Source organism: Acipenser ruthenus, chromosome 8 (assembly GCF_902713425.1).
Source record: "Acipenser ruthenus chromosome 8, fAciRut3.2 maternal haplotype, whole genome shotgun sequence".
Classification (NCBI taxonomy): domain Eukaryota; kingdom Metazoa; phylum Chordata; class Actinopteri; order Acipenseriformes; family Acipenseridae; genus Acipenser; species Acipenser ruthenus.
This window is the reverse complement of record NC_081196.1, coordinates 43754098-43768238: the sequence shown is the minus strand read 5'-3', so window position 1 is coordinate 43768238 and position 14141 is coordinate 43754098. Positions and strand designations below refer to the sequence as shown.

Below are 14141 nucleotides of genomic sequence, written 5' to 3'. Positions count from 1 at the left end.
ATAGGCCTAATATTTATTTAGTTATAAAACGAATGCTGAATATGTTGTCTGTGTTATAAGTGCAGCTTTTCTTCAGTTCAGATACTGTATCAAGAGGGAGAGACAGAAACGGAAGTTAGACTGAGAAGTTGTTTATAGTTTGAACAACACCGGTACTGTATTTACTGTAGAAATATTGCATGAATCACTAATATAGGGATTTGGGGGACATGCTGTCGGAGCGTTATATCTGAGGTGTGTTATATATATATATATATATATATATATATATATATATATATATATATATATATATATATATATATATATATATATATATATATATATATATATATATATATATATAAAAATTAAAACAAGAGAAATGTAACTAAATCCAAGACTGGAAACATCCACACATCCAATATTGAGGTCATTGCTGTGTTTTGATCCCAGTTAAGTGAGGCAGGCACAGATGATCTATGTCAAAGGAAAGTAAACTGGCTAGATATGTTTTTGTTCTGTGTGTCTGCTGTTCTGTTCTGAGTCACTATGCCCTGTCCCAGAGAGTATTCAGTGTTTTTTGCTTTGTTAAATTACGTGGTGTTTATTAAATCGATTCTGCCAACATGTCAACTACACAAGTTAGAATGAAAATAAAAATCCAAAGTAAAGGTTGTGATGCCAGTGGTAAACACGTTTGTTTGAGTAGTTAAGGAAATGGCTGCACAAACACCTATGGAACAGAGATTATCAGCATGTTCCAGTTTTGTTTTATGTGTTGTTCCTACTGTTAGTTTTGTATTTTAGCCAGAATTAACCGTGTCTAGCCTACTTGTAACCTGCTAAGTTTTAAAAGCGGTTATTTGTGAAAGACAAAGAGCTCACCATGCACTAGAGTGGTAGAGGGGTGCTTTGTTATATTGAGATCCTTCATACTGTAGAGGGGACCTTTTCACTGAGTTTACTATATGTCCTACTATTATATTGGAGTAGTATGTGTGTCTGCATTTCACTTGCTGACAAACAATCTTATGTAAGAACAAATGTGTCCAACCTTTGTTTTTTTTGTTACATAAGTTGTATATTTTGCTAAAGAAAACAAAACACAAGCTAGTACTTTTAGTCTCTTGACACGTTCACCCTGTGTTGCTTAATTAAGTGATGCGCAGGGAGGTGCTGTTTACTTGGCACATTCCTGTGCTCTCTGAAGTTGACATAGTGGAAAGCCACAGACCTCCAACAGTGCTGCTGCTGATTCTAGATGGACTGATATTAAGATATTGCGTCAGTCCCCCCACTAAACCGAAAGGACTGATCACACTCTTGCTCAAAAGTTTATTTGATTTTATTAAAAATGTTTTTTCATACTATGATTTTCAACTTTTGTTGAGATTTTCCCCTGAAAAATTCTACCCTCTCATGTCTGTGAAGATTATCACACACAGACAGTAAGTGTGTGGGGAAGGGCTTTGTTTGGCTTTATAGAGTGACCTGACTGAAGGGCACATAATATATATATATATATATATATATATATATATATATATATATATATATATATACACACACACACACACACACTGTATATTAGAGAGCCACAGATGCAGATCACTGAAGTGTGTTGTGTGGAGGAGATAATCGTCCCTTCCTCAGAGTTTTAGTGCTCCCACAATCAAGGTAGATAATTAAAATGCCCACAGACTCCCTTGCTCCTGTCTAGGATTAGTGCATTCAGCTTGAAGAGCTCTTATTACTGCACTCGCCATTTCGGCTCAGGTTTTTTTTTCTTTTCTGTTTTAAAACAAGTAGGTGACACATTCTATCTGGAGACCCCTTGTTGTGCCCTTTCTGTCAAAGACACTTGAAACACAAAATCAGGCCTGTTTTTGATCCAGTGGGCTTCTGCTATTTTGTATCTCTTGAAAGGTAAATGGGTAAATCTCTTGTTTGTTTTACAGTGAAGAAGACCAATCAAGCATTCATGTTCATCACAGCGTTTTGTCCCTTCATTTCATGTTGAAATTTGGAGCACTGTTTGACCTTACTGAATATGTATGAGACCTCTGAAGAGCAAGCTTTGATGCTTTCTAAAAGGCATGTGGAGAAATGGTGAAGTGAAGCATTTATTTATGTGCAATACATCCCTTTAATTGATACTAGGCCTTGCACCCACACCATTTAAAATACTGGTAAATATAATTTTCAGAAAGGACTATGACCCAGACAGACTCCAATCTGCACTCTCAACCAATGGGTTAAACAATCACTGAACTGGAAAATCACTTGGCCTATTAATTGGATATGATAGAACTGAAGTAATATATACAAATATTTTGGATCCCAAAACCTGTGGGATGCCACCAATGTAAAATCCTCTTTGGAAGAGCTGGGTATTCCATCTTTTATATGACAGACAGTTCCTGTAAAGATTTCCGGAGCAGGTTTGTTCATGTTGGCAAAAGATACCGACTCCCGACAGATCCTCCCTACAGAGTGACCTAAACACAATGCACCTGCAGGAAATGCGTACAGACTGCTAGTGGAGGGGGAATGGTGTATTGGTATCTGGCCTTTAGTCTCAATATGATCCGAACTTCATTGTCACTTAATTCAGGAGATTTTGTTCATTTATTAAAGCTTGAGGGTTGTGTCCTGTAGTTCTGGGGTATGTTAGGACTTTAGCAGAATTCTTAAGTGGCTGTTAGAACAGGTCTGTGTACTGAGTGCCCCATCAATAAACATGTAATAAACATGCAAAAAGAAAATCAAACATTATCGTCTCCCACAGACAGGCAGGTGGAGACTGAAGGTATTTCAAATCGAAGCAGTGCAATTATTTCAGGATGCAATTTTATGGACTCAAAAAGATTGCAGTTTAAATCGGTGATACTTAGTGATAGTACCATTTTACATTTTTCAAGGTATTTTGACCCTTGAAGGCCTAAAAGTTTCACAAGCATAACTGACAGTGGTCTTAGAGGAAATAATGGCCACATTTTATGTGGGAGGGAAACCTGACATTGTGAGGAAAGGAGGTCAAGCTGGCATCCTCTGGTGTCTGAGTATCACCATTTCATTCTCACTTCTATATATTCGCTTCCACTGGTTCTTGAAGGTTGGTACTTGACACAGAAAGTTTCTGATAGCAGCAGCAGAGGCCAAGCAGCCTTCTCATTTACAAGTCAATATTTCTTCGTCACCGCCACCTCCTCCTCCCCCCTACTGTCCTATTGTGTGTTCCCTAGTGGAATGTAAAATAGTAAATCGCTTGCAGATTTGGGTCAAGGAAAGAGATGGGAACGTATGCTTTCATTTAGGAGAGAGAGAGAGAGAGAGAGAGAGAGAGAGAGAGAGAGAGAGAGAGAGAGAGAGAGAGAGAGAGAGAGAGAGAGAGAGAGAGAGAGAGAGAGAGAGAGAGAGAGAGAGAGAGAGAGAGAGAGAGAGAGAGAGAGTTACTGGGATGAGCGTCAGCAACTGCAGCTCTAAAGATTGGCAGCGTGATCATGTGCAGTAGCTGAAGCAGCAGCATTAGCAGCATCGTTCAAGCATCCTTTAATCTGGGGTACCAGAGGCACTGTGAAGCAGGCTGAGTAAACGTGCACAAGGGCGGCTTGCCTTACAGAGAAACCTTTATGCAGTATTGCATGGAAATAGCGAAATCCCTTTCTGCTGTAATTTCGGCAGTTGATGCAGCCAAGTTTCCTTTGCATGGATGCTTTTCTGATACCTTTGCATTACCTGGGGATTTGCTGTGTTTCATCTTAAACAGGACTGCATTGCTGAGCAGTTGAAGAAGGTTACTGCTGCTGTCCCTACCCCCCATCTGTACTATTACAAGTTTTAGGAGATACAGCAGGGCATGGAACACAGCGGAAAGAGGTTAAACAGGGGATCTTGGGCAGTAGGTAGCAAGCCTGAAGGAGCACGGGTATGCAGCTGGTGATGTGTGAATTCTGCACGCTACTGGGATGGGCTGCACGACCAGTGTCATTCTTTTTGAAGGCCTTCGCACAGTCATTGAGAGGAACTGTGGCTACATATGCAAGAACGAGCCGGAGCAGAATTCCCTGGAACAAGCAGCGCAGTCACCGAGCAGGGGAGACTCCAGGATATGGACGCATTCTGCCTTGGTAAATGCTGACATGCTGTGTGAAGCACAGTGTAAAGCATAACATGTTTTAAGATGACATTGAAATTGAGAGAGTGTTTTTTCTTTTTTTTTTTTAAACAGAAAAGGCAGGAATTAAGTCTATCCCTGCAATTGAATCTTATGAATTATGCAGGCTCACTAAAATGTATGGTTAATTGCATGGTTGTGTGTGTGTGCGTGTGCTTCTTTTAAAAGGACTTCAGCATTATAATACATGTAACCATTTTCTTTAATGGATTCCCACTCCTACTTCTTCTTTTTTGGTTTGTTTTTTCTTGCTATGCCTCTCCTAATGAAAGATCTGTTATTGACAAATACAAGCTTTAAAATATTGTTTGGATAAAAAATATATATATTTTTAGTACTAAAATAATTGGCATCCTGATTTATGAAATGAAATCGACCCTTTTCAATTTGAGTAGTTTGTCACTGTATTGGAAATAGTAACAAGGGTTACCTACCTTAATGTTTATACTTTTTTATTTTTAATATTCCTCAGTATGTATTTTAAAGGAAGCTTCTTTTCATTTGCAGTCCATCTCATTACAAACTGACAGATTTGGATGGCACAGGCAATTAAATAGGGTCTATGGGTTAAAAGCTCAATTACATGTAGTGTCGGCTACAGTCTCGGATAAGGTGTAAAATCAATGGGGTTCATCTTTTCCAGAAAGAACCTTTTTAATGGGGTGAAAAATATCTATATACAGTCAGTTACATATTGCTGTCGGATGCCTTCTGCAATTCTGGAAATTAGACTTTGCCTTTCAGATTCATTACCAGTCAGTAGAAGATGTTTCCTCCTTAACAATTTGAACTGTTAAGCTTAACTTGCGAGGTTGGTTCAAAGCTGGTGCAAGATATTTTTATGTATAGTATTATTATTATTATTATTATTATTATTATTATTATTATTATTATTATTATTATTATTATTAGTGTAGTGGGTGTTATGAGATTAGAAGCTTCCAAAAGATGGATTTATTTATTTATTTATTTATTGGATCCTTGCAAACTTATTTGGTATCAATGTTTTTCAAGGTGTGATTACCAAATCAGTATTCTAATCAAAGGCCTTATCCAGTTTATTAAGAATATCATTTGGTTATTTTCCAAAGCGCAAACAGAACATTAAATGGGTAAGGGCTTTGTCACCTGATATGAAGCTTTGTCAATTAAATGGGTCGTCAGGTAGGCAGGTACTGCAGCTGGGTTTAAGAGTCAAAAAGAATTACATAGAAATGCTCGGTTAGGAGATTTTAAGGTAACCTCTTTGAATGCATAAAGAAAGAAATGGTTTGCATGTAGTTTGTATAGATAAAGATAAATTGTATGAGAGGTGTTGATGAACAGATGTATATGGGGGATGGGCAGGGGAGAAAGAGGGCTTGCAGAAGAATGTGATTCTAGGTTAATCTGGAAACTGTGTTGCAAAGTACAAAGCCTTTCTTATTGTACTGTTTCTGTTCTCCAAGAGAAGACAGTCTTGCACATTTATTTTTTAGAGTTGATGATATGCTTCTATATCCATTGATGCTTGGAATTCCCTCAAGTCAATGATCCAAAAAAGCTTAAAGAAAAGAATGGGTAAGAAAGGGTGTTAGTATAAGGATACCTTTCTTTTCTATGAGAAGCAGAATCGAGCATTTTCATTCTTGAATTGCATCCTTCAGTTTGATTGGTAAAGTGTCTTCCACAGAAGTTCACAGTGGCCCTTTGACTTTATAATCACCCTGTTAGTGTGTACTGTATTTATGTTGGGTTACGCCCTATGTTGGGAACACCAGTCACAATCTCTGCAATGTACAGTACTGATGGGTGTTCAGCTCACACTCACCAAAAGTAAAGTGGCTTTGTTTACGCAGGATATTATTCCGCCTTTTCAATCGGTCCCTTTTAAACTAGCGTTGATGTTTCCTTCCTCAAGGGAATCAACATCTGCTTGTTGAGTTTAAGTGGAGGCAGCAGCGTCTTTGCCTTATTTGTGTTTAGTTCAGAATTTCCCCAGGAAAGATAAGGGAAGATGGGTGGGCGTAGGAGTCTAGTTTTTTTTTCAGGAGTTATGGAGCGTGACCTTTCTTGTCTCTGTGTGAGGTGAAAGTTTCTCTTTTTTCCCCATTTAAAAAAGGTGGTTTGGCAGGTTCTCAAAAATACAGTCTGGTATTAAAAGGAGGCATGCGAAGAAACCTGTAAAACACAATGAAATCGCATGTCATTTTCTTTGTTGACCAAAGCCAGTCACATTAGCACTTAAGTATTACTGTAAATTAAAATTGCCTCTGATCGTAAAACAACCAATTAAAGTTACATTTATTGTGCTTCAGGCTTAGCTGTCAGGCATGTTGAACAGGATGGAGCCCCATATAATTCAATTTTTGGAAGCTTCTATTGTGTTTGTTTATTTTATTTTTGAATCCTGTAGGTTTTGTAGACATGTGGGCGTGTGTACAGTAACACTGCTGACAAACGGAATATATAAATGTATTTGGGTAGGTGCTGTCTCTCTCTCTCTCTCTCTCTCTCTCTCTCTCTCTCTCTCTCTCTCTCTCTCTCTCTCTCTCTCTCCCTTTTCATCAGTTGAATAACAAATATGAACAATAAACGTTGCACTTCAAGATGCAGAATTTTTCATAACTTATGATCATGTACAGTATTAATTGTGTTGGGTAACATTTGGACATTATCAAATTATATTACACGATACTAAGGGGTGTGTGTGTGAAATTAAACAATGTGTACATTACCACAAGAAAAAACATGCAGGGGTGGTTGCTGCTCATAATAGTAGTTTGGACAGTCGTGAAGTTCAGTATCTGGGGGATCTGCTGGAGGATCAGTTGCCCCCATCTTCTGGCAGTGCTGCTAAGCTCCTGTAGAAGCTTATGGTGGAATGGATTATAATAATGCCCATCCTTTGCAACATCTAGCCAGAAGTGGGTCCAAGCTTTCCATAACTCTATTATAACAAGGGAGTATGTGTTATGAATGGTAGCTGAGCTTGAGACAGGATCCTCAAGTACAGTACAACCAGTTAAGAACAAACCTGACTGCAGTCTGGCGAAATGGGCTTTTACTGTTTTGGTGGTCATTTCCTGGATCTGTTCTCCTATTCTATATTCATCATGGTTTAAATTGCCTTGATTTTGCTTTCAATTGCCTTTTGATTTGGGGTGTAGGCCTATTTTTTAACATGCGTTTTGTCTTATTATTTCTTGATGTTTTACTTTTTGTAAACTTATTTTTGTATTAATACACTGTGCTTTTATCAGCATCTAGTTTGCTTGTGCACTGCGCTGATGGCTTCCTGACTTCCCCTGGTAACAGAGGGGTGGGGCGCAGAAAAAATAAACTAAAAACCTCCCGCTTTGCAATAAGTGTCTCAGTCACAGCTAATGTGAGGCAGTGGTATGCGATATAACAAAAGAATCGTACTGAACATAGCATCGCCTGTTTTATAATGAATATTCTTCTAATTTGTGAAATTCAACTCCTATTGCAGGTACTTTAATAATAATAATAATAATAATAATAATAATAATAATAATAATAATAATAAAACATATGTATATATTGGTACACTTTAAGGTGATGCTTATTAATATTTTATAAATGTATAATATATGCATAATAACTGTGTTATAGAGTGTTAATAATGCATTATAGATGGTTTATAACAGTGTAATAGCCATATACTAATATACCATTAATAAGCAGTACCTTAATATAAAGTGTTACCTATATATTTACATATCGGTGAAATAAAAATGTTTTTGGTATATTGCAATAGTATACATTACCAGGACCTGAAAAATTTTCATCTCAACCTGACAAATACTGTGTTGCTAAAATAAATACTATAGTCATGTATAATAATATTACGTGTGTGTGTGTGTTTATATATACAGTTTAACATGGTTTAAATTACATTAAAGCACTGACTGATTGTACCTACAGATTGATTAGAGATTGATATAAAACATTTATGGATATGTGAAAGAAACAGTTCATAATATGCCAGCAAGCCAGCACAACAAAATGAAACGGAGAGCAATGCCTAGGATCTGTCTAATGACTACTATAATTTGTTATAAAATAATCATAATTATTATAACAATGTATGTGTGTGTGTGTGTGTGTGTGTGTGTGTGTAATATATAATTTTATTTTTTTAAGGAAACTGATAAAAAAATATATATACAGTATCATTTGAAATGAATTAAGGTGAGTAATAAACCGACTCCATTGTGATTTAGCAGTTGGTTTAAACAATTTAACAGCAAATGCTGTAATTCTGTATAATTCTGTGTAAATAAATGTAAAACTATAAAGAAGGGGCAGCAGTATTAACTAGCATTTTCCAGTCTCTGGGAATGACCAGGGACATATGGGGTCAGCAGATCTTGAAGATAAGAAGGTCCAAGACCATGCAAGGCCTTATAGTAATAATAAGAACTTTTAAAATAATAATAATAATAATAATAATAAATAATAATAATAATAATAGCATTAGTCATAAAAAATGAATGAGATGAATATGCGATTAAAACCAAGATTAACTAAGATTAAAATATTTAATTGCAAGATTAATCACTATTCATTTTTTTAAATAGTTTGACAGCCCTAATATATAATAGGCTGTGAATATCCAATGAACCATTTATGTAATCTAAATATGTGGAATATATACACTGGCCACCTAACATTGAATGAGTTTACTGTAGATAATTTCAGCCATTTTATTTCTTTGCCAATTTGTTAGTGAACTGGTAAGGCTTTGTAGTCTGTATTTTATGGTGTCTTATTTTTTTAATTGGATGATGTTTATTTTGTATTTCCGCCCCTCTTTATGAGTAGAGCTGGGCCATTATCCAAACAGCAGTCTCTGACGGCCTGTGCTTCAGTGAGTGGAAAATCTGATGACTTGTGCAGATGCCTAGTTTTTACCCCAAAGACTGGGCGTTCCCCAGAAAATTCAACAAGACAATGCAGCGTTCCTAAACTAAAAAAAAAAAATAAAAAATCCTGGAACACCTTCCCAACCCAGTGCAGTTCCTCAAAAATTGTAACGTAAAGTTGAAACTTTTTAGTAATTTTATTTCTGTTTTTAATTTCATCATAATAAGGCTGTAATTCTGTCAGTTGAAACTGAGGAACCCTGCTGAGTTGTTCCCAGTGCAATAACACTTTCTGTAGGTCTCCAATCTGATTAGGGTGGGGAGCAGTTTTCAAATTTAGAGCCTTGGCAATGGTGAATCTATTTGCTCAGTAGTATAACTGTAAACAAAAGCTACATTTTAATTGGAAAGTACAGAGAGAAACTGGAATATTTTTAAATTTACAATGAGGGTTTGTTTCCTGAAAGGAGAAGTTCACAATGGTATTTTATGAACACTAAAAAAGGATTTATGAAGTAAATAGTGTGACAGTGCTGCCAAGCTATAAAAGTGTCTTTATCTGAAGGAAGATTAAATTGGTAGCAGGTTCTACTACGTCCCCTTTTAACAGAAATTGAAGTTGTTTAGTGAAGGCTTTGTTTTACCCTCCAATTTCATGTGCATAGCTTTGACTGAGTCTGTGGAGTATCTTTCTTTTGGAGTATATTTTAGTATCTTCCTTTTTATGGCCGTTCAAAAATGTAACCCATTGATATTTGAAATATACACTGCTGTGGTTTGAGACTGTTTTCAGGTTTCAAACATTTCTTTGAATTGTACTGTATAGTCTAGGGCCCATATCCAGATTTTAACTTTTATTTTTGCTCTGTAAGAGGAATACAGTGTTACCAGTGGCAATCTGATAGAGGGACTCCCTAGAGTTCAAAATGAGAGAGTGTCAGTGGCAGGGCTGAGCAAAGACCCTTTTTATAGAAGCAGGTACTTCCAAAATGTTTCCAAAATTCCGCTCATTTAATAGAGTGAGTAGGACAATATAAACCACTGGTCTCAAAATTCATAAATCATGTATTATTTTGTTTGTAATGTAATTAGATGTTGTTTTTGTCTTGTGAGCCATGTAGTAATAAGTGGTTAAAATTAGACAAAGGTACTATAGAATATGTTGTTAACAGCCTTAATTGTTTTACTCGATGCAAGTAATACACATTGTATTAGAATATTTTAGCTTTACGAGGAATAACATTTTACCTGTGTGAGCCTAATCGAGGTACTCCTGGGGTTTAAAATGAGGCAGAGTGTCCATGGTAGTACTTGTGCACATATAAATACAGTGCAGTATGTCACTCAGCTTTGCTTTCTTACTGTGGCAGCACACCCAGGCCCAGTCATGTAGCCCTCTCTCCCACCGCACACTCATGCAAAAGTGATGCCAATCAAAACATCCAGTGATGGCAGGCAGAACATTGTATTTGCTGAAAAAGTGAAAAAGTTCAGTCTTTTTCACAGAACCTAATTTAAAAAATTGAGTCTCCTGCATTTGATTCTTCCATTTTACTCGTGGTGGGGAAAACTAAGATTCCCTGTGTGTATTGTGATGGATGTGTGAATCTGATTATAGTAAAAGAGCAGATTAAAAAATGACATGGTGTTGCAGCTTAAGTGACAAACAATAGTTGTTTTTGCCAGACATTTTTGAGAATTAGCCTAGGAAATGGACTGTCCCATTTTCTTGTCAGAGATGGAATAGACAGTGAGCTGTTAATTGTGTGGTTGCTATGCAACACTATTGATCTTCCTGCAAGGCTGCTCAGTGGGAATCAATTGTGTTGTACAGTAATTGCCATAAGCACCAGTATATGGAGCAAGTGAAAATTGATTGTCAGGTACTGGGAGAATGAGAACCAGCCATTCCAGTAACTGTGGAGACGGGGTGTTTCTTAAATACATTATGAATACACTTAGAGAAAAAAAAAGTCTTTATCCTGGAAGACTACAATTACAAAATTTCCATATCATACAGGACCTATGTGTATCAATTAATTTTATTATGCATCTGCTGTCATAATTGGTCAAATTTAAAAAGATCTGCAAGATTAAAACCTCTTGTTTTTAGCCAGCAAGGGCGATTTATGTGTGTTACTAGCATTCGAAGGGACTAATAGCTTTACACAGTTCCTCTGCTCCTCTCGTATACAAACATTTTAGATATTCATCCCTGCTGGCTTTTGATCAGATGGCTGGGGGTGGGGGGGGGTATTATTAGGTCATCAGACTTTTACAATCCCTGACTTCCTCCCTTAAGGGGTGCCAGGAGTTGCATAGAACATTTCTTAGAATAATGAACCCCACCCAAAGTCCCCAGTCAAATCAGTTACAAATATTGAACACAATTCAGTTGACGGCATGCAATTACATACTCGTTCTTGGTATGTGTATTGTATAATTAATGTGTTTTTATGTTTTTTTTTCTTTCAAATTCAGGCAGCGCTGCCACTATGAGCTGGGTTAACTCTTTTGCAGAGTAGCCTTGTTATTGTTTACTACAAGCTTGTTTAAGTAAAGATCTGCCTGACATTCATCTCCTTCTGCTTGTTTTAATACTTTTTTTGGAAAGGGGCAAGACGGGGAGGGTCATAATTTAAAATGGGGGGTGAGGGGAAGGGGGGGGGTGTTCCATTTTGTTTGCCATCAACAAACTGCATACATATTTTGAAAAATGTACTAGCTGGATTTAATCAAAGCATTTCTGTACTTGTTTCAGTGTTTTAATATTCTCAAACATTAAGTGAAGAGAATTTTTACTCCTACAGATAGATTTTTTTATTCTCAATTTGAAATCCGAATCGGCTCACTGAGGTAACCCATTCCAGAGGGCTGAATATTAATGAGAACAGCCATATGGTGTAAAGCCTTACCTAAGCAATGAATGTTACCAAGCTACTGATCATAGCACTTCAAAATGCTGTGCTACTAAATAAATAAAATATGCATTTAAACTAATACAGTGAGATATATATATATATATATATATATATATATATATATATATATATATATATATATATATATATATATATATAATATATATAATGTTACATTATCTAATTATTTAGACAGAGCTTGTTGCTAAAAACAGAAAAAAAACAAAAAAAACATCAATTTTAAATGTGAATTGTAAGCGCACATTTCAAGGCTGGCTTATTGAAGTGGTGGTTTCATATTCAGCATTTACATTTTACTTCCAAAGTGCACATCCTGCTGTTGTTGCTGATGGGCTAATAAAGTACTTGAGTCAGTGTCATGATTTCATCATTTTAAAATTCTGACCGATACCAGCCAGAAAACTGAAGTCAACATGAAGCTTGTCTAGAGAACCTTACATCTAATGTATTAGTGTTGTGCAGCAAATATTCGCAAAAAGCTCTGAAACTAGCCAGTCAAATGCATGGAAGTAAGACTTGAAAGTTCACAATCGGACACAATAGAGGGGTACTGTAAGTTGACAGTCTATTTACATTGCTCTGATTGGCCAGAATTGGATGATGTCATGTGTGTAGGGGGCATTCCTTCCTCTCGAACTTAGCTTTTGGTTTAATTTGGCACACAACTGCCTATACCAAGTATAAAACAGTATTTTACATTAAAAAATAAATGAATAGAAACATGTTTAAGAATTTGATACCAGCTCCAAAGGTGTTAATATAGAGCCACAAAAATTTAAGAATACAAATGTTGTTTTATTTTTCAACAGTATATTCTTGTTAGGAGAAAAACTAACCTTTAAGATCACATTTTTAGACTGTTTTATTGGAAGTTAGAATGAGGTCAGTTGTTTTCAAACATATGTAACATGAAAGCTGTGGGAGAATTTTTATTTGGATTTCAAAAGCACTATAGTAGATGCACCAAAACATTGTGAAAATGCTCTTCACAGTGCTCAAAGTGGAGAACCTAAAAAAAACTACAGTCACAATATTACTTTGTTTCAGCAAGAGCAGGTGTCTATAATTACTGGGGCTGGAAACTTCCAGACAAGTTACTACATGCATGTTGGGTGTTACATTTGATAACTATGGTACTTGTGACAGGAAGTATTTTGTTCTTCCTCTTAAGGTTGTTTAATAATTAATTTGTGGTGGCCAGGATGTGAGTGGTGCAGGTAAGAATATAATGTCCTTGAAATGGAGGGTATATTTACAAGTGTTCCGTGTTTATTTCAAAACTGTCTCCTTTGCCATCAATTGTATTGAGGATCCTACGGTGGGCTTGCACTCCCAAACAATAATAAACAATAAATACAAGTCCAGTGAGCAGGTGCCTGTGTCCATGGTGCTGTAACCAGTTGAGGTGTGGTTATAGTGCAGGTGCAGGTGTCTGTGCTCTGTGGTGCTGTATCCAGTTGAGGTGTGGTGGTAGTGCAGGTGCCCGTGTCCGTGGTGCTGTATCCAGTTGAGGTGTGGTGGTAGTGCAGATGCCTGTGCTCTGTGGTGCTGTATCCAGTTGAGGTGTGGTGGTAGTGCAGATGCCTGTGCTCCGTGGTGCTGTATCCAGTTGAGGTGTGGTGGTAGTGCAGGTGCCCGTGCTCCGTGGTGCTGTATCCAGTTGAGGTGTGGTGGTAGTGCAGGTGCCTGTGCTCTGTGGTGCTGTATCCAGTTGAGGTGTGGAGGTAGTGCAGGTGCAGGTGCTCTGTGGTGCTGTATCCAGTTGAGGTGTGGTGGTAGTGCAGGTGCCCATGCTTCATGGTGCTGTATCCAGTTGAGGTGTGGTGATAGTGCAGGTGCAGGTGCCCGTGCTCCGTGGTGCTATATCCAGTTGAGGTGTGGTGATAGTGCAGGTGCCCGTGCACCGTGGGGCTGAACCCAGTTGAGGTGTGGTAGTAGTGGCTCCGTAGCTTCAGCTCCTGTGATATTCTTCTTCTCCCAAACAATAATAAACAATAAATACAAGTCCAGTGAGCAGGTGCCTGTGTCCATGGTGCTGTAACCAGTTGAGGTGTCTGTGCTCTGTGGTGCTGTATCCAGTTGAGGTGTGGTGGTAGTGCAGATGCCTGTGCTCTGTGGTGCTGTATCCAGTTGAGGTGTGGTGGTAGTGCAGGTGCCTGTGCTCCGTTGTGC

At 37.4% G+C, this 14141-nt stretch overlaps 1 protein-coding gene across 14 annotated transcripts in view; it reads left to right on the top strand.

Moving 5' to 3' along the window:
- Nucleotides 1–14141, top strand: part of LOC117406574 (dedicator of cytokinesis protein 9-like) — a 115042-nt gene that overhangs the window by 22576 nt on the left and 78325 nt on the right. For 4 of the 14 annotated variants that reach the window (XM_059029040.1, XM_059029039.1, XM_059029034.1 and 1 more), the window contains exon 1: nucleotides 3584–4112. The exons of 5 other annotated variants lie outside the window; for them this stretch is intronic. In XM_059029040.1, coding sequence (XP_058885023.1) covers nucleotides 3951–4112 — 162 coding nt within the window. In that variant the 5' untranslated portion in view covers nucleotides 3584–3950. Of the gene's footprint in view, nucleotides 1–3581; nucleotides 4113–14141 lie in introns of those variants that run through there. 5 more of the 14 variants (XM_059029045.1, XM_059029038.1, XM_034010670.3 and 2 more) reach the window with 3 other exon arrangements.